Below are 25,546 nucleotides of genomic sequence, written 5' to 3'. Positions count from 1 at the left end.
TTTATATACATGTTTTAAATGAAACGACCTCAAACTTTGTTGATTGATGAGTCTCAGACATTATGGCCTGAATTTGTGATCAGGTACGGAGACTGTGATTAACATCAACTTCATGAAAAATGTGAATTGAAAAAAACAAAAACAAATCATTTTGTTAATTAGGCTGCCACTGTATTTTTCATTAACGTCACCAGCGACGTTTTAGCCCTAATTTATAAAAGTTTTAAAGCTAATAACAAAACATGTTGTAGCCTGGAATAAAATAAATAATCAGAAGATTAATAATCTTTAAAAAAAAAAATGAATCATCCTTTTTCAGCAGACAAGCGCTTTCTGAATTTGTAAATACTCATAATTTATTCTGCTGGATAAATCATAGAAACGAGGATTAAAATTCAGTCTGAATCCAGAGTTAAGCACAGAGCGTCTTCGTCACCCGCTTTCTGTCACTTTTCTCTCTGATGTGTTCAGTCAATAAAATGTAGAATGCAGTAACAGTTAAATTAACTCTTTTATTTTATATATAATATGTGAAAATATACCCTCTCTGCCTCACAGGTGGGGGACATTGGAGGATATTTTCAGTTTCATGTTGCTGTTGAAGCAGATTGTTTTAAGAAATCTGTTTGACTTGGATACTGAATTATAAATCATAATAAATCATTCTACTTTTATGAGTATTTCTAAAAGCATTATTAGTTGTGAGACTTCATTATTAGTGCATCTTGCGGTCTTTGGCTGAGTAAAAACTGATTGTTGTGATGACAAGTCCATACAGGTGTAAGCTAATGAGAGTATAAAAATCATGACGGACAGCTCTAACCTGCCGTGTGTGTGTTTCTGTGCATCAGCCTTTGGTTCCTGGAAACCATTTTTTCATGAAGAGTTTACAGAGTTTACCCTCCCACGGTCCAAACACTCAAGTGAGTGAAGAGGCTTTCACTTCTGGGTTGCCTGTACAGTAGGTGTAAAGTGAAGTATGACTGTGATTGTTGATTAATCCTCGTTAGATTTGTAATGGACTGGCAGCTTGTCCCGGGTGTTTCCTGCCTTCTGCCCAGTGCATTCTGGGATACAATCCAGCCTGTTGTTTGGGATCTACAGAATCACATCCAACTGAGTTTGGAATCAACACACGAGCGGACTAATATTATTTATGGGCTTAATTTGAGCTTATACAGCTCATTTGTTTGATTGTATTCACTCCAAGAATATCTCTCCATGTTTGTGTGTGTTTTTGTGCTTGTCCGTTTGTTGGTTTTGGCAGGGCAGTCATGTGAAAGGTCATGCCTGGAAGTCTTACCGCACAAACTTTACCCTTGTAAGTCAAAAGTTACTTTTCTGTGCATGTTTCGGGGGGCAGTTTATTCATGAGAACGCCCGTGAAAGAGAGCCGAGAAAAATAAAACAGCAACAAGACTTTCTGTGAAGTACAGGAAAGTACTAGTTTTTATTCCTTCATAATCAAACTTCACAAACAGCTTGAACTTGTACAATACCTCAGAGAGTGAAAATTACAAAAAAAGTGCTGGTAACATTTACAAAAATCATCCTTACTTAGCAACAATCAGTTTATTCTTCCACACTTTTTTTAGTCTTTTGTATTAAGGCTTAATACTTCTGTATAAAGTATATGCAAGATAAGTCTTCACAGTTTTTCGAAAAAAGTCACAATATTATGTAACATAATGAAGCTTTTACGGCTATTTTCTTTATAATAACAAATACACATCACTGGTAAATATATGTGAAATACAGGGCTTATTGTAAAATGGCAAGTAATGATACTGTTTGCTGAGATAAATTGATTCCACACACTGTTATAGGAAAGTTTTGACATACCATTGCTATAACTGAAGGAGGAGGAAAAGAAAATGATAAGCATAAACACTTGTGAGATCGCCTCCAAACTTTGGCACATCCCATGAAACAATTTCACAAAAGATGAGATTGTATTTTTGAAATCATACATATGGAAGAATAGCTAAACTGGCATAAAGTGAAAACATGCTGTGTAGTAAGGTGCTAAATCAGAGATATTACATTGCCAGCCTCTTTCTCTTTCTTTCCCCCACATGGACCGACATGAATAAGGTGCATTTGTAAGACTCAAAGCATGTAGGCCTTTCTCAGATGTCAACAAAATATGTAATAAATACAGATTTTCAAAAAACAACCTAAAATCATTTGACCAAAAGTCTTGAGGCGACCTCGTATACTCATGCATTCCCATGGATTCAGAGACATGAATATCTCTACTGCAGGTGTGTGACTCGATCAAACTGTGGCATGTGAAAGTAAAAGCTGTATTGTATTCATGGTATGTGTTATTTGCTTTTTTCATGATTTTTTTTTCTTATTTTTTTTTTCTAACTGTTGAAATTGTGACAAACTGGATGAATAAGGAGATGGAATTGAAAAACTGAATGCGAAACTAAGCCAAGATATATTCACAAGATCCTCTAAGCTGCACTGGTTTACAGGTCAACAGATGAGAGCTCTAGCCCTAGACTTACCAATTTCACCCTCATGCATACTGTACGGTTAAAGTGACGCAACAAGCTTGCTTAAATAGTCTACATCACAAAAGCAATTTGGTTTTAGTGCAAACACAATTGGCTGGCTTCAGCTTCTCAATAATAACAAGCTCACCAAGGAGATTACAAGAAGGCACATACTTATGCTTCCTCTAACACGCAACATATTTAGACAAACCGCAACATCTTTCAACAACACCACGAAGCGGTGAAAAACAGGAAAAGCTACTACATCCAGATAAAATGGTGAAGGTTTGCTGTTTGTGAATTATTGGAAATCTTTTTACACGTATCCACTGAACAAAATATCGACAGGTCAATATTTACTGCTGTTGTGAATGACCTCGTTGAAAAAGGATGAAGTTATGATACATTTTGGTGGATTCTCTACGTACGTGGCCAAATGACGCTGTGTTTAAAACCACAAAAAGGTGCATTTTGAATTTATTTTTATTATCACTTTAAAGCATTTTTAATAATGTAACATCCCCGAAAAAGAGTGACCAAAATATGCAGAGAAGACGAGTGTGGTTTTTTTTTTTTTTTGTTTGTTTTTTTTTAAGGGAAAGGTGTGCCAGCTGGGTTTATCTTTTGGTATTTGTGTTTTAGCTTGAAATATGTCGTGATGAAGACAATTTGACTGAGTGGGGGGAAAAAAAATGGATTCCTTCCCTCCTACGTCTCTCACTTAACAGATCTGTAAGAGCGTCTTGATTTGTCCAAAACAATCACAGGAGGAAACAACAGTTTTAATGCCGCTCAAATCTGGACACTAATACCCCGGGTACTGCTGGGTTCAAACACAACAAAACAAAAAGGAAAAACAAGGTGTGGATGTCATGTGCATTTAAAAAGGTGACTGATTCTGTACCTCTAAATACAAAAAAAAAATAATCAGAACGAGTCAAATATCACCAGCTACTCAGCATTGTCATGATGTGACACTACCATCACATACTATGGTTTAAAAATGTGTTGAGTGAATTATATTGCTTTTGATAGAAGACGACCAAAATAAGTCTAGTGCAAATCTCTTTTCTGGTTTGAGAAGTGGTGGTTGGTGTAATGAACTGTTCAATCTGCTCGACCATAGCAACAACACACCAGCTGATTTCTAGAACTGGAGAGCTGTCAAGTGGTATCCCTTTACAAATCTTCTGACTTTTTTTTTTTTTTTTTTTTTTTTTTTTCAGAAAAGAAACAAAAATATCTGTCACCACTGGATGCCATGCAACTATTTGGAGGGAAACCCCTAATAAATATTTCCTAACACATCACCCAGCACCCAATCAATGCATTAATCCAGCAGAAAGGAAATGTTTGAACTTCTTACGTCTCAAATACTCCTCGTTTTTTAAGCGGGAGGATGTTGGCCATTTTTAGTCTCCCTCCGCTGTACAGCTGGGAGGATGTGTGTGTGTTTTTATTTTGTGTGTGTGTGTGTGTGTGTGTGTCAGCTCATATCTGTGCTCGCGGGTGTTGTCTGTGCAGCTATGTCTGTCAAATACATCTCTCAACTTGGAAATGTTGAAAAACTCACTCCAGTCCAGTGTTTGACAAATCATATTATAAAAACGTCCTTGCACATACATTAAAAAAAATGTATCCCCTATTTCAAAACAGCAGTCAATACATTTCAAACAAGCTTGTGTCATAACAATAATAATAATAAAATACAAACCAACTTGGAGCATAAATTATCAAAAAACAAACTGAAAATACATTACTGCAGCATATATTTCAGGGTTGCTTAGTTGGGATGTTAACTACCTTTACTACAACAGCTCCACCTCTGCCAAGTTTAGAACGAGAAAGGAGAAGGTTTCTTTAATAAGGGAAATAATAAAATATCAAGCCATCGTAGGCCAACAAAAATAGAAGCCTAACAAAATATACACATATTTATAAGCACATCTCAAAGTTCAACTCAAGTGCATGTTTTACAAAAGCATCTACATACAAGATATGGCAGCAAAAAGCCTGAACGCCGGATGAAAAACAAAACCTAAGCTGCTTTGATTAGGACACACGTGATGTCGGATTTGTACTGTCAATGTTTGAGAAATTGTGTCTTCACTCCAGGTACAAAAAAAAAATTGCCTGATTTACAGTAATTCAATTTCCTATTTGAACACAAAGGATGAAAAAATACAGCAGATTCGCCTTGAATTAGACCGTACAGTAATAAAATATTGCCCAATTTTTGCCAAATGGTTTACATTCTGCTTACAGATGATGTGTGATTAGAAAAATATATCATCTTGTTCTCACTGTGGATTAGTGCTGTTTGAATCCAGGTTACAGTTTGGTTTGGATTTGTTCTCATCGTGTGCTGATGGCTGGCTCTGATGCTTTGACTTTTCAGTGAACGGGAAAGACTTTTGAGAAGCTCAGCCGGATTTGACTGAAGCTGCTGAAAGTATCTTTACGCTCTTTCCTCTTTTTTTTTCATTTTTGGCTTACAACAACAACCTACAAATATGTGCAAACTTAACATCTTGGTCCATCTCAAGTATAAATGGCTAAATGTACTCTAGGTCACAACGTCAGATTAGTATTTCAGGGACAGCCTTAAAATATCACACGGTGCCGGTATCTGAAGAAAAAAAAACGAAAAAAAAAACGATTGAGAAGCAATGTGTGAAGGTGAACAGGTTTACACTGATTTGCTAAACGTGTGTATAGAAGACATAACTGATGATTACTGAGTATGATGTTTTGTGAGAGAAACGATGCAACATTTACAATCTTAAACATGTCGTCACATGCGATAGTTTACATCACAGCTACTGTGTCCACTTACATTTTTTCATTTTGTTGCATTTCTTATAAAAAAAAAAAAAAAAGAAGAATTCTATTTTGGTCTACAATAGGCAAATGAACAAAAAAAAACACAAATCTATGAACAACTGATCGAAAGACAAAACACACAGATGCATTTTCACAAGCACCCCGCAATGAGAAGAAAAACATTGAAAAAAAACAAAACACAACAAATTAAAACTGTAGCAATCTAGCCCGATGGCAGGAACCCCACACACATAGAAAAGATAAAACTTAAATGATCTTAACCCTTCTTTGGTTTGTGAACACAAACATTGTCTAGTAAAGTTAATTTTTGTTTAACCTTTAATGATTAGCATGGCCCCCTGTTTTCAAATGAACCACCAACAGCCCCTTAAGGAACATTACAGCGATACGATTGATATCTTTTAACGGGACATTTTTTGCATTGTAAAAAAGAGACCTACAGTGTTAGCATAGTGCATGTTGTCTATAAAACCAGGCCATACGAGCATGTTGAAATTTGAATAAAAAGCTATGTGAGATTTTAGAAAATGGTCTTCTTCAGGGAAATATATATCGTTTCAACTTTGAAGTGATGGGCATTGTTTGCTACTACATAACCAAACATCCAACAGATCTGTAAAAGGATGAAGCGCTGGAAATCCTGCTTAATGTCAGGCTAGTTCACTGTGGAAAACGAGTGCCAGAATAGGAGTTGGAATGCTCTGGACTTAAAACAGGAATGCTTTTTTTGTTTTTTTTTGTTACTCTGCTGCACACTTTGTAACTAAACCTCTCATTTAGCAGGACCACGCTGAAAAAGAGACTCCAGAAACACAAAGAGGCCTCGATGTTTAGTCTTCAAAAGCCTCAGTCTCCTAACAATTGTGATTAAAAAATGATAAAGAAAGTGTGTTATCAGGGGACACTCAAAACATAGTTTGTGCTCCATCAAAAACAAAGCCAGCCCACCTGCAGGAAGAGGCTGTGAGGCAGGACTGCATGCTTCATGTGCACTGATAGACTCCTGATGATGACGCTTAATGCTGAACCACATCAGGGTTTTTATGAACTGCATGTTGGGAGAAAGAAATAATATAATCTAAATGTTGTTGTAGCTTAGCTTAGCTGTGTTGTACTTGAAAATCTGAACAGCTGCTTCTGTGCGTGTGTGTGTTTAAAGCTCAAAATCAAAACAGAGTCTGCATGTTTGACTGTAAGATCTGAACAGATGCTGTTGTGTGTGACAGTTGGATGACAGGGACTAGCTATATCTCATTGCCTATAATATTCATGCTTCATCTTCACTTAAAATGTATATGAATCCAAGCCTTCAAAATGTGCTCTTTTTTTTTTTAATCATAGCTGTTTTCTCCCATTTACTGGAAAACTATGTTAGATGGAGGATTAAAAGATTCAAAATAAAGGCAATCACTTGCTCTTGGTGTGACATATGTTTCCTTTTCATGGTATCATGTTCATTTTATAGCTTCTACAGAAACCTCTTACTTAAAACAATGATTTTAATGTTCTATCTTTTACCGTTGTTCTCCTTATCAAATTAAACAATAGGGGTATCATTTCAAAAGTGTTTTTTTTTTTTTTACCCCTAATTTTGGCACAGTAACTAGGCTGGGGAAGGTTAGAGAGAAAACTGTGGTAATTAGTCCACAGGGGACCGAATAATCAGCCATCCCAAAACCTTTTATCTCGCAGCCACTCGTCCTGAAACTTGATTATTGGTTTTTATTGTACTCTATTATCTCTTAGTTTGGACTCCATGTTGTTAAACCAAACACTTCGAGAGCGTGGAATACTTTGTGTGTTTCTTCCTTTGACAAAACTTTAAATGTCTTAATCTCAATCTGCCTCTGTGTAGATATAAATATCTGTCTGTCTAACATTCAATGGACAGTTTCTCTTTTTAAGGTTGCTCATTGCTTGTCCTTTACTATTAAAAGCTGTACCTAAGCATAAAGGTGATCAGATAAGATAAAAACTTGAATGATCATTGTGGGGAAATGGGCAGGGACCATCATCAAGGTCAGAGAGAACTCGGTGTACTCCGAGAACTATTGAAGCGGCTGCCAGCTCCGGCAGTCTGCAAAGACTTTATTAATCTTTGACAGTAAGTGCAAATGGAAGAGAACACTGCTATGCTTATCGGATACATTTTGGAAATTAGTTAAAGTGATGTATGTGGCCATCAGGAGAATGGAATTAATTACCAATAAGATTAAAGATAGCCACATTATGGAGGGTTAACTCCAACTCGTCCAGGCGAATTTGGCCCCCTCTGCTGTTCACAAAGCGCCACTGCCCTTGTCCCCGCACCAACATACAGTACAGCACATGGCTTGTTTGCAAACAGCAAAAAAAAAAGAAAAAAAAAGCCATGTTTAAAAAAAAAGAAAGCAAGGAAAGAGCAGCCTTAAAAAAAAGATCTTACAATTTTAAAATGTCCTAGTTATATTTTTCCGGTTACAATTTCAATGTTCTAGCTCTATTAATATATTTCCTTCAGAGATGAAATGTGATTGCATTTTATATCTTTGAATCCTCCGAGCTGTATAGATGTAAGATAAAAAATAAAACTCACAGATGTAGCTTTAACTGTATATGAATAGATGATTTCAGGTATTTTAAAGGGTTCTCTTAGGATGCACTCACAACCAGCAGGTCTTAGCAGTAATAGTATAAATAGTTTATTTATAATAGACCATTGTGTATAAACTGTATCTGTGCAATGTAGGAGAGAAAAACTATGAATATTCTGTATAGTTGCTGTATGTACTGATAGGCACTTGATAGGCATATTCCCTATATCCCACAAGGTTCTGTATACTCTGGCTGCAATTCTGTCTTTATCAAACTATCTGAGAATGTATTCTTCATCGGTGTGAAGACGGTGATACAATAATATATATAGTATATTTGTACGATATTTCACTCTTATGTGTACTGTAGAAGGCCAAAGATGCAGTAAAGTATTATCTGACTGGTGTTTTCTGTATTCTACTCTTTGTGACTTTCTTCAAGCTTTAAATAAAAAAATCTGACTTTGAATGTGTGGAGATGGACTGAAAGACAAACAGGGAGACAGACGCATGGCATGCTTATCAGAATAAAATGAACCTGTTCCGTACTCGACATGACCCTCACCATTACCATTTCTCCAATTCCTTGTTTTCATCTCAATGCAAAGCATATAAGCATATATAGTACAATGTGAAATATGACTTAAAAACTGACTGTTATCCAGCTGCGTGAAGCTATGTATGTATAAACAACAGCACTATGATCACCATGACAAAAAGCAGGAGGAAGCCTGAAATAAATAAGTATAACGATGAATTAAACATACTGCAAGAAGGACAACAATGTACTGTAGACCCTGTGTCTCTACACTAAGATAAACAAAACATGAACAGTAATATATTTGAAACACAATACAAACAGCTGCAGGCTCAAGGCTATTATCTACGTTTTAATATGTTTTGTTCTGGAAAATATGCGAACACTTTGCAAACATAAAGTCTAGACTTTTTTTTTTTTCTTAAACTAACAACTAGAAGAAGCACTATTGAGAGAAGGACTCATTTTCTGGATAATGTTGCGACTTTTCAACAAGTTTTCAACCGACTTTCTGCAACACTGAGAGAGAAAAGAGAATTAAGCACCACCACGAGTAGCTGAAGCAGTATAAGGAATATATAACTATGAACAGTGAAGAGCATGTGATGCTAATGCAACAGGGGAAAAAGCCTGGGTAATGCTAAAGCACGTAAATGACACACTGGAGAGAAGGGTTCCTTCCCTCTTCTGAGCCTGGTCTGCTATCAAACACCTTATGATACAAGAAGTCAACTGACAATGGGACGAGTTATTAGCCCTCATCCAGATAATGTTGAGATTGGCTACTTTTGTTATTCCAAAAAAAAAAAAAAAAAAAAGATAGAGAAACGACTGATAGTGTAGTTCTGAAATCAAATATTTCATAAAACCAACATCGAGCTACTTAACCTACTATTTAGACCAATGATACCACAAAGCTGGTTGTACTCATCTAGCTACAGTCAATAGTGCATTTGATATATGTGTTTACACAAATATGTAAAATTTAGGTGCCATGAAGGAATGCTAGATCACTGAATACAAACATTACACTGAAACGATTCAATCAATGTCTCTGCCTTTGCTTTCGAAGAAGTGATGATGTTAGATTGGCAGTGTTTAACTCGGTACTGAACAGACAACAAACATCAACACAATGAGCTGTGTGCCGTATGTGTGGCAGTACTGTTGGAAAAGAGATCTCGGCAGTTGCTTACATATTCTTTTTAGTGCATTGTCTGTTAAGGCATGAGATTACCCTCCACGTGCTGTGTAGAGACAAATATAGCACTAGCATGCAGCAATATTGCCATCCTGGCAACAACAGCTACAAACAGGAACCATACAGTTTAGGCTTATATGCACACCATAGGACACAGGCCCAATCAAATGTTTAATAATGTGCTACTTTTACTGCGGACAGACCTCACGTGTGTTTACGCATGTGTGGTCAATAGATTCTTTTTAGCCGAGGGGAAACTGACCTACAGACTTCCCTTCAGCTCACTCAACAAGGATCTGTACTTTAGTAGCAGTTAAAATAACTTTAAGCATCCAAATGCCAGACATAACTCCTCAAATTGTACTCTGAGTTCAACAGTGTCAACCTCAGCTTGAGTCAAATCTCAGAACAAACGCCACAGGTGCCTTAATAGCCCAAAAGGTCTGGAGAGCTGCTTCTCATAGTACCTGCATTGCATATTGCAAAGGAAGCCCTACAGTTCAGATATTCCACTTATCAACAGCTTGATTAGGCTATATACCAAACACACAAACACTCACTGACACACAAACACTAAGGAAGGGAAACAACTGTGTACAACTGACGCACAGATATCAAAGAAGCTGCATTCCATCACCTCCCCACACCTCTAAACCCACACAAAGTTGTTCTAGGACACACATATCATTTATGTTACACACACACACATTATAAATGTATTATTATTAATCATATAATAATAGTTATTATTAGAACCTCCGCCAAAGGAGCTGTGTGTATTATTACTGTTCTTGTTTCACTGTTTATGTTGTTTGGCTTGGATATTCTCCTTTGATTCTAAAAAAATGCAATCCAATGACGTTTATAGGGAACTGACTCCATAAAAGAATGAGTTCAAAGGTTTGAAACCATAGATGAGCACACGTAATGGTACATATTTAAATAAAGATAAATGCTTGCATTAACACGGCACAAGAATATACTGTAGGTTACTGCAAGCAATAACAAAAGCCAAGAACCGCTGATTTACTTAATGAATAAATTGAAACAAAGCTATTCTATTACATGTGAACTCTACAACCAAATGTTAGATTTAAGAAAAAAAAAACCTCTTTTCTAAAACTATAATATCTCTGTTAACAGTAGTGCACTTATTGGTTTAAGCAGTGCAACATATATGCAAGAAAATAATGCAGTCCACTTATCAAGATAAAAAAAAATGCTTTTTTTCCTTTGAAATTGAAAAACAGAAATCATAAAAGTTTGTTTAAGTAAAATGACTAAATATTAAGCACAGGCATTTTAAGAAAATGTGCAAAATAGCACTTTTTTTTTATCCACAGCGGGTCTTTTTAAGACTGCTGTACTCAGTTATTCTTTTAACGACACAACTACCAAAGTTGTTGCTCACATACATGAGCAAATCCTTCAGGATTGCAGTTGCAGGCAGTTGTGTGTGTGTGTGTGTGTGTGTGTGTGTGTGTAAGTCGAATTTAGAGTAGAGAGCAATTATAAAACAATTCAAATATCAGAAATGAGCCTAAAGTGATGTGATGACAACTTGCTCGCACTAGCTTCCAAAATCTATTCTGTACATAATGTGTCTAGATTGTTTTTAGAAAAATCAGGAATGTATACTATTGTGTAGAAAGTCCATCTGAACGTGTGGTTTATAAGGAAACAGTGTGATTTCAATGGAGCTACTTGTTTTCCTTTCAATGGGTTGCATGCCGTTTGAGCCTCCAGGGAGGGCAAACACATGAAGAGCAATGCATTTAGCTCCCACATGCCCAAATGGCTGTGCAACAGCATTGAACATGTTTGACAGGGGCTCTAGGATGAGGATGGCATTTATTTCCAATTCAAATTTGATTCAAATTAATTCCCTCCTTCTTTAACACTGTTCCAGTGTATATACCCCCTGACTAGGTATTATTACTTGATTATCAATTTGATAGCTAACCATGTAGACTCCTAAATAACAACAATATGACAAATTATTTCTTGAATCTACATCCCATAACAGTCAGGTGCAAGTTGAAGAGCAGCAATTATGAAGGAGAGAGTTTAGTCACATATGCCAGCCTGCCCTAACTGTGAAAGTGAAAGGCTTTAAAAACAAACCGTCAGCAAAAGAATCTTTCTTTTTTTCTTATGTTTTCAAATGGAAGAGGTCTACAAGCCTTAACAGTCGTTTAAAATATTAGTGGCAGTGTATGCAAATTAGTTAAACTCCAAACTTCAGAAAAAAAGAAACATGTTTTTGCTCTAATACTGTCTGATCAACACACCCAAATTTAGTAAACTGAAGCATCAAATGCATGGACAGCAATTACAAAACATATGAGAAATGTTCGTTCCGGTCGCCAGTGGACAGGAAGTCACATTTCAGATAAATGATTGAAATTGGTACCTTGACAACAGCTGCATTATAATCCCTTAATACAATAGGAATAAATTAAACCCATCACCAAATTAACTACTCTCCTTTTTTTATTTTACAGAAGAAGGCAATCTTGTGACCGTCAGTATTTTTAGAGGGAATATATAGCCCGACCCCAGATGACTTTTTTGTTATTGTTGTAAATTATACCACAGTAAGCTTGGACATCTAAAGTTTCCAAACTGGTCAGTATGGGTTCACAACTGCCATGATTTATTTTTCATGGCAATGTACACACACACACACACACACACACACACACACACACACACACACACACACACACACACACACACACACACACACACACACACACACACAGACACACAGACACACACACACACGCGCAAACACACACACATGCAAACACACAGACACACAAATGCACAAACGCTCACACATATATGCACATGTATATTCATTCATACAAAACTACACTAAAAGTGTGTTTGTGTGTATGTGTTTCTTTCGTAGGCCTTTCGGTAGTGTTCAACACATAAATCAGTATTTTAGGAAAGCATACATTTAGAGGCCTGTAGTTAGGATCCATCCAGTAGATCAATATCAAACTACTAAGCCTTAAGGCCACCATCTTTTTTTTCTTTTAGATTTAACAGAAAAAAAAAAAAAAAATCTTTTTTTTTTTTTGGGAAACTTAATGTGCCAGTGTCTATACTCATTACTCTTCATACCTCAAAACAAGAAAAGGAAAATCTAGTGCCATTTATTTGTCATTCTTTTTGAAAGGAGTTTATCTACTAGTACTTATCCATCGGAGACATGCATTCGCATGTGGTCATTGAAGTGCTCCATTTGGTCGAACTTGGCAGGGCAGACGGAGCACACATAGGTGGTCCCTTCTTGGCAACTCGCTTCTGCAGCTACACCCACTCCTGTTCCAACCCCGGCCCCTACTCCAGCACCTCCGCTCACGGGCATGGCGAGGGCCACCACTCCTGCTCCGGGATCCGGGACGGCCATCGGCATGGGAATGGAGACAGGGCCCTGGTTGACGGCGCTCCCCGATAGCCCCATAATGGCACTGCCCGTGCTGTGCAGAGCCATGTGCCGCTCAAGCAGGGTCTTGTGTGAGAACTTCTTCTTGCAGATGTAGCACTCATAGGACTTCTCTCCACGGTGCAGCCGCATGTGGACATTGAGGGAGCTCTTCTGGGTGAAGCGCTTGTTGCAGATGCTGCACTGGTAGGCCCGCACTCCTGTGTGTGTCACCATGTGTTTGATTAAGTAATCCTTCAGGGAGAATGAGCGCCAGCAGATGCTGCACTGATGAGGTTTCTCACCTGGATGTTCATGCAAGACAAAAGAATAAAAAAAAAGAAAGAAAGAAGACATTTTCAGAATTAGGTTTTAAAGATATAGAAGAATGTGTGCAGAAGCATCAGATGCCTGAAGCCAGCAGTGTTTCTTTTCTAGTACAGGAACAAACCTCAGGCTAGAATTATTTAAGCTTTTGTTAAGTCTGTTATAATGTTGGTTCCACTAGAAGCGACAATATGCTACAGCTTTGTGAGGAAAACTTTGCTATAATGCAGCCATGATGCAGGTGTTACAAAACTAACAAAAGTGCACAATTACTATTCTATGGATATTTAACATTCCTGTGATGACACAAAGGTGAACTGAGACAATAATATTTCCATATGATCACAAACAAAATAATGTAAGAATGCACATTGTCAGTTTGTTAGCTTCTCTGGATATAAACGTATTAACACACATGTTTCTGCTGACATTTTGGACTATCAATTTGAACACGTTAACATTATTATGTGAGGATGCTGTGTGATGCAAGTTGATAAAGCCACCAGCATCAACTGTAGTGCAGTGAATTTATGTGTAGCTACATGCTTTGATTTAAAAAGCCATTTTTTCACCAAAGGAAGGTCAGAACCAAAGCTCAGTTATAGATCAGCGGGGTTGAGCTAGCACATATATATTAGTCATATTTGTAGTTCAAAGTCTATTTCATCTCTGACAGATTTTTGATTGAAGCTAATGACACTTCACCTCTTGCTGCACATGTGTGGTATGCACGAGTGTGTAAGTGTGTTCATTGCCTTTTAGCTATTTTGAGGTCCAAGGCAACCTTATTTTGCATGGAGGTGTATTGTACAGACACATTTACCAAACTACCTATTGATTTTTTTTTACTGTAATAATAGCAAAATCATTATGTGATATCTAATTCTCCAATTCTGCGATAATGATTTTTGGCAGATCGAGATTGATCAGACTGTATTAATGTTCTGCATGAGAAATCTATTGATGCAAGTAAGGAGTCAACTGTGACCTAACAAACAAAGGTTGTTGTTTTTTTTTAAGTATCTGGTAAACAACAAAGCTATCCATCAATATTTCCGTATTTCTGTATCTACAGGTAGAGCTTCTACCTACTTTAATTATGGATACATCATCATTTAACTGAAACTAAATCTGAACTACCCATAAGCCACTATAACTTACCAGTATGGACAAACATGTGTTTGACGTAGTTTTGTTTAGCAGTAAAAGTTTTACTGCAGAGAGTGCATTCATACGGCTTCTTCTCCCCCGCACTGATCCCTCCTCCAGCCTGTTGTTGCTGAGATGGTGCTTGCTGTACCGACATTGGGTTGGGGAATGATGGCATTGCAGGGGGCGGCACCGCCACGAACTGGGGCTGCTGCTGGCCAGGAAGGTAAAGGAAAGGCTTGCTGTCTCTAGCCGGCTGAGTGGGAAAGAGTGTGGGCAGGAAGGGGCTTCCACCAGGGCCCATCACTTGGGAGTTGCTGGTCACGGTGATCGGCATCCTCAGGTTGCTGGTGTGTGATTCTGCCTTGCGCATGTAGTGCTGGGCACTCGGCAGGGACTGGGACATGACTGAGTATGGCAGGGTCTGCATCATGCTACTGTCACTAGTGCTGTGGGATGTGTCCCCGTCGTCCATCTCTTGCACTTGCTCAGGGGACGAGTCGTTGACCTCTATATGCACAGGACCCCCTCCTTCACCTTGATGCCCTTCGCCGCCCCCCTCTCTAAAGCCCATCAGGAACGGCTGCTGTTCCATAGCATCTGGCTCGGTGCTGATGGAGGAGCTCACACCTGAGTCAAAACTTTCAACCTTGGTCTCGCTCTCTACACCCTCAGTGTGGTCGGTGTCGTCTTGGCAATCCCCCAAATTCTCGTAGCAGCCGTACTCGTCTTCGGCCTCCTGCTTTATGTGCATCCCTCCCGTCTGGATGCGTGACGGTCGGGGCTGTTTGCGGCAGTGAGTGGACTCTGCTGTGGAGATGAAGCGGTCGACCTGTTGAGATCTCTCCTGGATGCGGTTCATCCAGGGCGGATTTTGAGATTGCTGGTTCTTCTGAGTGCCAAGAGTGGTGTCGTAGTTTGAAGACAGAGGGTTTATGTACATGGAGCGCTCACGGGTGCCGTTCTGCAGCGAGAGGCCAGAGTAGGAGTACAGTGATGTGTATGCACGATCAATGCTTTGCTGTGATGTTGCTTGCATATAACCCGACTCTGCGTCGCTGCTGGGCCCGGAGGTTCCTGACTCTGGCGTGCCGCGGGGTGTTTCCTGACCAGAGTCTCCCGGTATAACAGGGAACTCACCCGGCCCAGCCAGGCCCACATTCTGGGAAACGATGCGGGTGCACTCATCGATGACGGTCTTAATCTGAAGGATGCTGGCGGCAGTAAGGATCTGCAAGGCCTCTGACTGAGACACCCGCAAAATCCCACTGTACATAAAGTCAATCAGCTTTTGGATGGACTGCACCGAGACCACAGAAGGGATCTCAATGTCGCTGTAGCCCAAGAGCAGCTTGTCCTGAAAGAAGGGGCTTCCAGCAGCCAGCACACAGCGGTGAGCACGCAGCATACTTCCATGGATCCGAACAGTCACGTCACAGAAGTGCCCACGGTTGCGCTGCTCATTGAGGGTCTCAAGTACAGAATTGCTGAAGTTGTGAAGATTGATGTTATGAATGCGCTCGGTCATCCCCTTGCAACTGATGTCACCTGCAGGAGGCAACAAACCTGTCTTAAAAACTCACATAGTCGCAGTGAGATTCGACTGCATTAAACACACCAATATGAAGAACATTTGACATTTTGTGAAAATACTTGTTCTAGGGGGAAGATTTCTCTCTAACATGGAACTATAACATATTTGTATTAATTGTTTAGAGTATTACTGATGTATCAGAGTTAATACAATTGTGAAATTAAATTTAATAGAATACAAATTCACATCTAAAAAAGTCACATTTCTTGTATGCAAGAAAACTGCCATTTGCCTTATATTAGAAAACAAAACCATATCCCAGCACTACGATCAACTTAAGTATACAATTAGAAAGATTGATGCTCATTATAAAAAGAGATAAGACTACTTTGTTGGAGGATTACTAAAACAATAATACAGATATTTTTATTTTTCATTATTTTCTTCAGCCCAGGCTCGTATTATTTGGACGAGAATCAAATCATTTCCATGCTGGAGCTAAATTTGTCTCCTGATCCTGGTATAAAAAAAACCCCACATTGCCATGGTGAAAGACAATTAAGATGGTTCCCTCCTAATTATTACTGTACAAGTTCCCCCCCCTACACCATGCTCTTCTGAAGTTCCTCCACCCACCAGTAGGTGGTGCACTGGGCTTGGAGGACAACAGGCCTCTTTTGTTAGCCATGTGTTCACTTTGATGGCGCTTCCTTTACTATCCTTGGAATAGATGTGACCCGGCTGATCAGTGTGTAAGATTACTGTGTGTGCTTTTCTTCCAAGTGAGGCATTAAAAGAAATTAAAATCTATGTACTAAATAGATGGGTAGTTAGTGTAAGAATTATGCAAATTGAGGTTTTTCATAATTACTGTAAAACTAATTTCTTTTAAATTCAAACCATCTTGAGTATAATTTAAGTAAAGCTGTTGAGCTTATTTGGTGGTTATTAAACACAGCACTTTAGAGTCTTTATTTTGGACTCAAAAATGTACAAATCTTTGCAAAAACAATAGCTAGTTCGTTTACACTATTTCTAACAATGACTAAGAAATATATTAATAAAAAACACTTTGGTCTGAAATGTAAGAATCCACATATACATGACCTGATCATATAAAATTAAAACGTATGGAAACATGCTTTATAATTTGGAATACACAGAATTTAAATAAACTGTACAGCTGTACTACAAATGAAAGCATTTTACAGTTACCAAATTGAAAAGTAGGATTAAGCTAAAACGAAACGCAACGTATTACGTCCAGCTTTTTACTCACAGTTAGATGACGTTTTGTTCCAAAGATGCTTGTGTGGCTGGTGATGAAGTGCGGGTCAAACTTCAGTTTGCTGGTGGAGATGGCTGATCAGAGGCCGAGTGCAAGGCAAGGCTGTCAGTCCTCTCTGTCCAAATCATGTGCTGCTCTGCCAGTGTTTGCAGGGGGAGGGGAAAGATAAGGAAAGAAATCTTAGTACCTGTGTTAAAGAGATATCATTTAAGACCATGCTTTTTCTTATGGCATGTAAGATGCTTGTCTCACACGCTGTTGCTCCATGTCCAATACCATACAGTGTGTACCAGCTCATTAAGGTTTCACCAAAACCTGCCTCTTTGGAACCTGCCGACAGGGCGAGGCAGCTACAATTAACTGAGCAGTGACATGCTTTAACAGCCAACTTGTGATTAAGGTGTGACAGTTTGAAATTGTATACATCCTTTATTGTTAGGACTCCATGTCTGACTTTTCACCTTCCCTCTGACACAAGTTTCCTGAGAGTCCAGAGATAAGCTCAACTTGTATTTAAGACGTGGGTGTAACTGCTGTCTGATGCACACAAATAGACATTGTTTATAATAGATTTGATTTCATGATGAAGTAAAAGAGTGTGTGACAATCTTTGCTTTGGGACGGGTGGCTAAGGAGATCACTGACCTCTGTATGCTGAATTTGCAAATGTGTTGAACAAATACCACAAAGACAAATCCTGTTGTTTTTCCACTTGTTTAGTACGGAAATTTCCACTACAATGCCACAAACTGCCTCGTCGATATCGCCACTCCCTTAATGAACCCTGAGCCACAGTTAAAAAAAAATGTCTCTTACCAACACGCTGCAACAGATGTGTAAAGATTTTTCAAAGCATGACGAATGGACGTTCCTGTGTGCACATGACCACCAATTACAAATCAAGAATGAAAATAATCTCGGTTTGAAGAGACAGTTCCTGTCTCAGCAGTTATCTGAGCTGATGGGCAACAAAACCACACCCTTCTGAAGAAAGACAATATAAATACCTCCTCAATTTCTGCATAATTTAGAGGAGGTATCACTCACATTCACCACTGAGCGTGTAAACGGGTATGTGTGTGTGTGTGTGTGTGTGTGTGTAAGCTTGACTATTCCTGTTTTTGATTTTCAAATCCAAAAATCGAGAAAAAAAAAAAAAAAAAAAAATATCCAAAACAGAAATTGAGCGGAATTGAGATTAGAAGTTGTAATAATAGGAAAGAGTAACATTTTAAACACACGAGGCTTTCATTGAAAAACACAAGAAAAGCATTCAACAACGTGAAGCATGTGATGAGCAGCTTTGATGACGCTTTGAAAGCCTTACACGTGAGGCCTTTTACAGTACACACACAATAGTATGGCAAAGTTTGACATTAAAAAAATGGACACAAAATGATTGGGAAGCTGACGACGTTGGAGATTGATTCTCATGGTAATATCTGAGGTCAGGCAGAATAAAAAAATGCATCAAACCAATGCAAAATGCCATCACAATGTCTCTCTTATTTATCCCCCAGAGGCTAGATTTCCCTGAAACATTTCAACCAATACAGCTTCAAAAGTCATTTTAAAAATAATGGATTAAATCTGGAGCATAATATCAAGTGAAATGTGAAATTCTCTCATATTTTTGGGAAACAAGAGTTACAAAGGTGTAGTAGCTTTCACGCTGGCTGCAACATGCACACCCAGTGCTGTCTGTAAAAACCAGTAACGACTCTGTGTTCCTGAACCAAGAGAACTGTGCTTGGATTTGACCAGACCTGCACGTTAATGTCGACACATGTCATTCTTCAACAAATCTAAAGTACTTTTGCAGAACACACCTCTCGCTTTGAGACACAGAAGTAAAATCTACAGATGGAAACAATATGATTTTAAGCATGTGACCTTTTTTTTTCCCACAGAAGAAGGACCATCTGCTGCACCGCGGAAAAAACGATAAATATTAGACCATAAATATGCCTCCGAAATGTTGTGTGTATAAATTAGTGTGGCGAAGCAGAGTATCTGTGAGGAAAGCAGAGTCGAGGGGTTAAATTGTAATCAGTGAAATGTGGCACTGAGCTCTGCTTCCACAGGCCCCACTTTGAGAAGTACAGCAAGCAGCAAGATGTGCGCTCGCAGTCTTGAAATGCCCTCGTCAACTAACAAATTTGACGATTTGATAAAGACAAGTAATAGCGTGTTTAGCATGAGGAGAGGGCGATCACTTGATACTGAGGTGGATCATTCTTTGGCACTTAAGCACACAAACACTGGTTAGTTTTGTAGCTCTGGTAACAGTGGAAATCAATCCTGAACCCTTTTCTACAACCTTAACAGCCCTACAATGCTCTCAAAAGCCCTTTGGACTCTTTATTAAAGACATCAATATAAGCTAAACATGCGCCTTGTTCTACGATCTAACTTAGAAACTAGCACTTGCCAGAACGGTTGACTAAACTGCATTGCTGAAAGCTAAAAACTGTTGCTAACATAATTCAAAATTGTCTTAGTCGAAGTGAAAACCAACAAAAAAAAGTCCTAATTCCAAAGCCTTTTCCCTTCAACGTACTGAATATGTGCCAAAATGCTTGAATCCATTACACTGGCAAATATTTAACCCTTTTTCTCTTCTTGCTTAAGATGTAACTGTATTCAGCTGCCATGGGCCTTTTTTTTTAGACAGCACATATATGTTCCCTCTTTGGCTTCCACCGTGCCCATCCAGACATGTAAATCCACCTGCCTGAGGGGTAAAGTGAGGTGAATGCTGGCAACAAAGGAGCAGGCCAAGGGAAGCAGGCTTCAGTTGCCCAGACTGCCACTCACAACAGTGATTCCATTTTAGCCGTGACACAGTGGGTGAGCAGCAGCCAGTGCCTACCTGCAGTGAATTCTAATCAGCCCAGGGGTCTGTCTCCCTCCCCTCCCCTCCCTCCCTCCCTCCTGTACCCTGCCTTGGACTAAAGGGGCTGATGATCCTTCAAAATTAATTAGATCCTTGTAGGAGGCGGCCATTTTCTTTCACTTCCAAACGCTCCACCAAAAAAAAAAAAAAAAAAAAAAAAAAAAAAGACATTTTCTGAATTAAACCAAACTCGAGTTGTGTATTTTTCCCCTTCTCGTATTGATCTCTTTCTCTCTGCATTTCTACCTGTTTCCTGTTTCATCAAACTCTCTCCTTGTCTTTTCTTCAATCTGTCTGTCTCACTACTGTCTGTGTGTCTGTAACCACCCCCCCTCCTCCTCCTCCTCCTCCTTTTCCTCCCTCCTTACAAACCTTCCCCACTACCCCCCGCCCCTCTCTCCCGGCTGCCTCCCTCCATGCTCCCAGCTCTGTGTCTGCCTCTGTGGAGTTTGCTGTCAATAAATCCCCAGAGGTCAGTTTGTCTGCTGGAAATCAGACACAATGCTTCAGACCGCCAATGCAATGCATGCTCTGCTGCTGCTGCCGCCACAACAAAGACTGAGGAGGGGTAGGAGGGTGGGGGGAGTGAGGGAGAAGGAGGAGGAGGAGTAGGGGAGGGGGCAAAAGAAGAAAAAAAAAAAATTAAGACAGAGGGAGACGAGAGGAGGGTTGCAACTTCACCAGCCAGACTCCAGGTTAATCAGCCGCCTATATTAGGTGACAAGGCCGATGAAATAGGCTGCATCGAATTGGACATTAGTTAATCAAGTGGAAGTGAAGGGGGGGGGGGTAAAATGGTGACCATGAGGGAGGGGGTTGAGAGCAGACATAAGGGGCATGCTTATAAAAGGAGCAGTATCAGCCATGTGAATAATATACATCTTGAATATGCAAATAGTGCTTACAACACACACTACAAGCATATATTCAAGGCCCCTGGTACATTTAAATGTGGAGACAAAAGGGCCACGGGGCATCGTGAAAAGCTCGTCCATGCATGTGCATACAGCATCTCCATGAATCCGCTCCAGATTTGCACTTATCAAGAGTGTTTTTTTTCTTTTTTTTTGTTACACCTAATTAATAGTAATTTATGAGTTTGTATGAAAGCTCCACTACTTCAACAATCACTGTCCGACGTTGTAATTATTTGTTTCAATCATCCCTTTAGAAGCAGGTGCATTAGCATATAAACTAGCAGATATTATGCTTTTAATAGTATGGTTTGTGATATGGTATCTAATGTAATTTAGTACACAATGTACATGTGTAGCGAGCCCACTGGGGAGTTTAAAGCATAAATCAAGTGTTGATCTGATGTGTGATAACTGAGGGTGTGTTTCATTTCCTCTTGTGATAAAATAATACACACACACCAAAAAACACACACACACACATAAAAACAGTCGACATCTCAAACTTTACTAAGAAAGAGGAAAAGATATTAAATTAAAGCACATCTGATAATGTTTTGTCCTGGTTTTCTTCGATCAGCGCAATTAAAAAAATATCAGAATATTCCTCTCTGCACAACAATACCGAGTAGACTGATTTAAATCGGAGTAATTTAAAGCCCTGATCTTCTATCACATTCGAGTGTTCGTCTATAACGTCGTGCAGCAGTTAACAGGTGTGCTAACAAATGCACCTAAATCTCACACACTTCCAAACGCGGCAGAAAACACCTCGCAGACTCAGGATTTAATTGATTTGTCTTTATGGCAGTCCCTGAAAACCATCAACAAGCAAACGTAGGCTGTTGACAAGTTGTGCCAAGATTTTCACACACAACATTTTTTCCCATTTTTTTTTTTTTTTTCCATCTCCCTAAACTGAAAATGTACTAGGCAACACAACATCACCAATGAAATCGCTCTCAAATGTGTGATGATTACAACACGGATGAATTACATATCATTTGTGCTTCCTTACAATGACATGAAATGTCTTCCTGAACTTTGAACCAGCTCTTCAGCTACAACACAGACGTAGGACTAGTGATTCTGCCTTCACGACTACAGCTCCAATCACAGCCTCGCCAAAAGAGACAGTTTAAAATGTGCAAAAGTGGTAAAATTGTGTTTTTTTTTTCATTTCACAAAAACACCCTTTTCTCTGCTGTGAAAGCTCTGCTGCTTGGTCCAAGCATCGTGAAGATTTAAAACAGAACCAGTGTCATGTTTTGGACACCTTTTATTAGAGATTACTTGAGATTCCTGCATTTCTTTGAATCATAGACCATCTGGAACTATTATTAACCTTTTAAAGTCTCCTCAATTTAATCCGACTATTCATGTTTAGTTTCTCTGCCTCTAAAATGTCTCAAATATCATATCTGATAAGACATTCAGTCCAACAGAAAGCCATTCAATGTGACAGGATGTGGGGATTTCAAATAAATTCCTCTAGCAAACAAATAACAGCACACACCACAATACCATTACACAAGTATAGGACAGTTCAAAGTCTTTTTTTTTTTTTTTTTGACAGGACAGCTTGTTCAACTTCGTCATTTTCTGTCAAAAACACACCCACCACCACCACCCGTTATCCTGAGCAGACTCTTTGTCCTTTTACAGATGGGAGGATAAACTACTTCTCATATACTTTTTTTTTTTTCCAGGCCAAGTCCAAACAAACGGTCCTGTTTTGGAGCTATCATACTGTATTTTATGAAGTTTCCCTAAAAAAAAAAAAAAAAAAAAGCATAGAGGGTGAAAACAAACAGCTATTGTGGGCTTGCGGCCATTAAATTTATAAAGCCAGTATCTAATTTTGGCAAATGGAAGGGATGCTTTCAAGAAATGTCTCAGTTTTGGCAAATCGCTGTGGTTTTGTTAATGAGCATTTGACCAAAAAGAACCATCTGACTACTCATGTGATAGTCTCCAAAAACACCTCTAACCCCCGAAGCAGATAATGCTAAATTCAAGAGAGATCATTTAGGCACAAGTGTCCACAGCAACTGCCTCTCCAAAGCTACTACACGTGTCGAGGACGTTTCGCCTCTCCAAAAATCGACCTGGTGGGCCATCAAGAGATCTTCATGAACCTACGTAGACGCTCGTATAGGACTCCTCTGTCTATTACCAGTGTATCATGATTAAGAGCCAGCTAATTGATTCTGTTTGGCAGTATATGAAACAGACTTGTACATGTCTATGTCTGGACGGTGTACAGTAAGCAGGCATGATCTCAACAAGTGGACTGTGTGGTATAGTAGGGCTGCAGCACCTTTATATCTCTGACAGAAAACAAAGTGTCTCCTCATTTTATGTCCTTGGGAGATAAACCCAAAACAAAGATGCTTTGTGCTGAGTTATGAGACGATAGTGTGGGACCTCAGCTGAAAGTACGTAGTACTTATTATCACAGTAGGGAACAGCTCAGACTCTGAATATGTTTAGGTTAGCTGATACTATTTATCACTATAGAGACCACACAGTCTAAAGCCACACACATACACAATATACAGAGGAAGCCTAGAAAACAAGTGTTCACACTTATAGGAAACATGTTCTCACACTCACACAGAAATACATATAATATGTGGTCAAACAGTATCTTAAAGAGGTAAATTCAACAGTATCTTAAAGAGGTGAATTCAACAGTATCTTAAAGAGGTGAATTCAACAGTATCTTAAAGAGGTGAATTCAACAGTATCTTAAAGAGGTAAATTCAACAGTATCTTAAAGAGGTGAATTCAACAGTACCTTAAAGAGGTGAATTCAACAGTACCTTAAAGAGGTGAATTCAACAGTATCTTAAATAAGTGAATTCAACAGTATCTTAAAGAGGTGAATTCAACAGTATCTTAAAGAGGTGAATTCAACAGTATCTTAAAGAGGTGAATTCAACAGTATCTTAAAGAGGTGAATTCAACAGTACCTTAAAGAGGTGAAATCTTTGTAGGTTTGTAAAAAAAACTTGGTGGGGGTGATTAAAATAAAACTTCAATGTATTTTTTTTTAATTTGTATCCACATTTCATTTCATACATCTGACCACATAGTGTACATTTAATTGGTTGTTTTCAGTATTTGTGAATGTGACTGTGAGTGGGGCTGTATCGAATAACTATTTGCTATATGATGCTATATATATATATATGTATATATGATGCTATATTATAATTTAGGGGAAACATACACTGTAAATAGAATATATCAGCATGTTTATAAAATCTGATTTCTAAATACTCTACATTACAATTTTACACAGTCCAACATCCACTGCACAAAATAGCCAATAACTCTACTTTGCTGGCACAAATTTGAAGCAAACACTAAATTACTTAGGGAACAAGTTTTTAGTGTACATTTCAAATGCGCAAGAAATGTATTTCCCTGTTAATAAAAAAAAAATCTCTTTGAATTGAATGTATATATTGTTCTCGAGAATCAATGCAGTATCACAAACATAATCTCAAGATACACAAGTCCATCAATAGATTTTTTTTACACCCAAATTGTTCTGCTAAACATGTGTTTGACCAGCAGCTGCACGAGGAGGTCCAGCAGGCACAGGGCTGAACTTTTAGTAATGCACGAGGCTGATTTAAGCAGTCCAGCACATTTCTGCACTTTTTTTTTTCTTTTTCTGAGCTGCTCTGTGCTTCAAGGGTCAGCAAAGGAAGCCTCTCTTCTCTCCTAGTACCTGAGAAGGTTTGCCAGTTTACATAAAAAAGACGTGCTTTCAAAGTGTTAACATGCTGCTTGTTAACAAATACAGAAGGAAAGAAAAGGTTGCTTGATGTCACAGAATACTTCAGCTTGTAGCTACGGCAACAACAACACACACATGCTATCAGGACGAGATCTAACTGACTCTTGGTTCAGGTAAACTAACCATATCTTCAACATACTGTCACAGTACAGTAACTACAGGTTTAAAGTAAAGAACCAGATATTCAATCCAGATGACTCAGTAAATATGCAGTGTTTATTTCCAGCCTAATGGATATTAGCACTTTTAAATGTATTTATAGTTTGGTGAGCCGTTGTGTAAATACAGATTATATATGTCTCATCAGCTCATTTGACATATGACCCTTCTAAAAGTGTAACGCTGACACACTGAAACACAGCCGACCACATGAGTGCCCTATACACACTTCCTCCAAGTGCTAGCACCTCTTGTCCAGGGTCTGCAGGCTAGCTAGACACAACCAGCTAATATATAATGGTTTAAATACACACCCACCCACACGACCTGAAAATTCACAAAAGCATGCACAAAGGTAAGCTTTTTGTT

General features: G+C 38.7%; 1 protein-coding gene across 3 annotated transcripts in view; it reads right to left on the bottom strand.

Moving 5' to 3' along the window:
* Positions 1–1,420: 1,420 nt before the first annotated feature.
* The window catches only part of zbtb20 (zinc finger and BTB domain containing 20), a 33,715-nt gene continuing 9,589 nt past the window's right edge, over positions 1,421–25,546 (bottom strand). For 2 of the 3 annotated variants that reach the window (XM_061054765.1, XM_061054763.1), the window contains 3 exons: positions 17,389–17,533; positions 14,588–16,123; positions 1,421–13,404 (listed from right to left, as the gene is read on the bottom strand). In XM_061054765.1, the coding sequence (XP_060910748.1) occupies positions 12,869–13,404; positions 14,588–16,103 (2,052 nt within the window). In that variant the 5' untranslated portion in view covers positions 16,104–16,123; positions 17,389–17,533 and the 3' untranslated portion in view covers positions 1,421–12,868. The remainder of the gene's footprint in view (positions 13,405–14,587; positions 16,124–17,388; positions 17,534–25,546) is intronic. The other variant, XM_061054766.1, reaches the window with a different exon arrangement.

Source organism: Labrus mixtus, chromosome 14, assembly GCF_963584025.1.
Source record: "Labrus mixtus chromosome 14, fLabMix1.1, whole genome shotgun sequence".
Taxonomy (NCBI): domain Eukaryota; kingdom Metazoa; phylum Chordata; class Actinopteri; order Labriformes; family Labridae; genus Labrus; species Labrus mixtus.
Note: the sequence above shows the minus strand (reverse complement) of the source record. Positions and strands in the feature narration are given on the sequence as shown.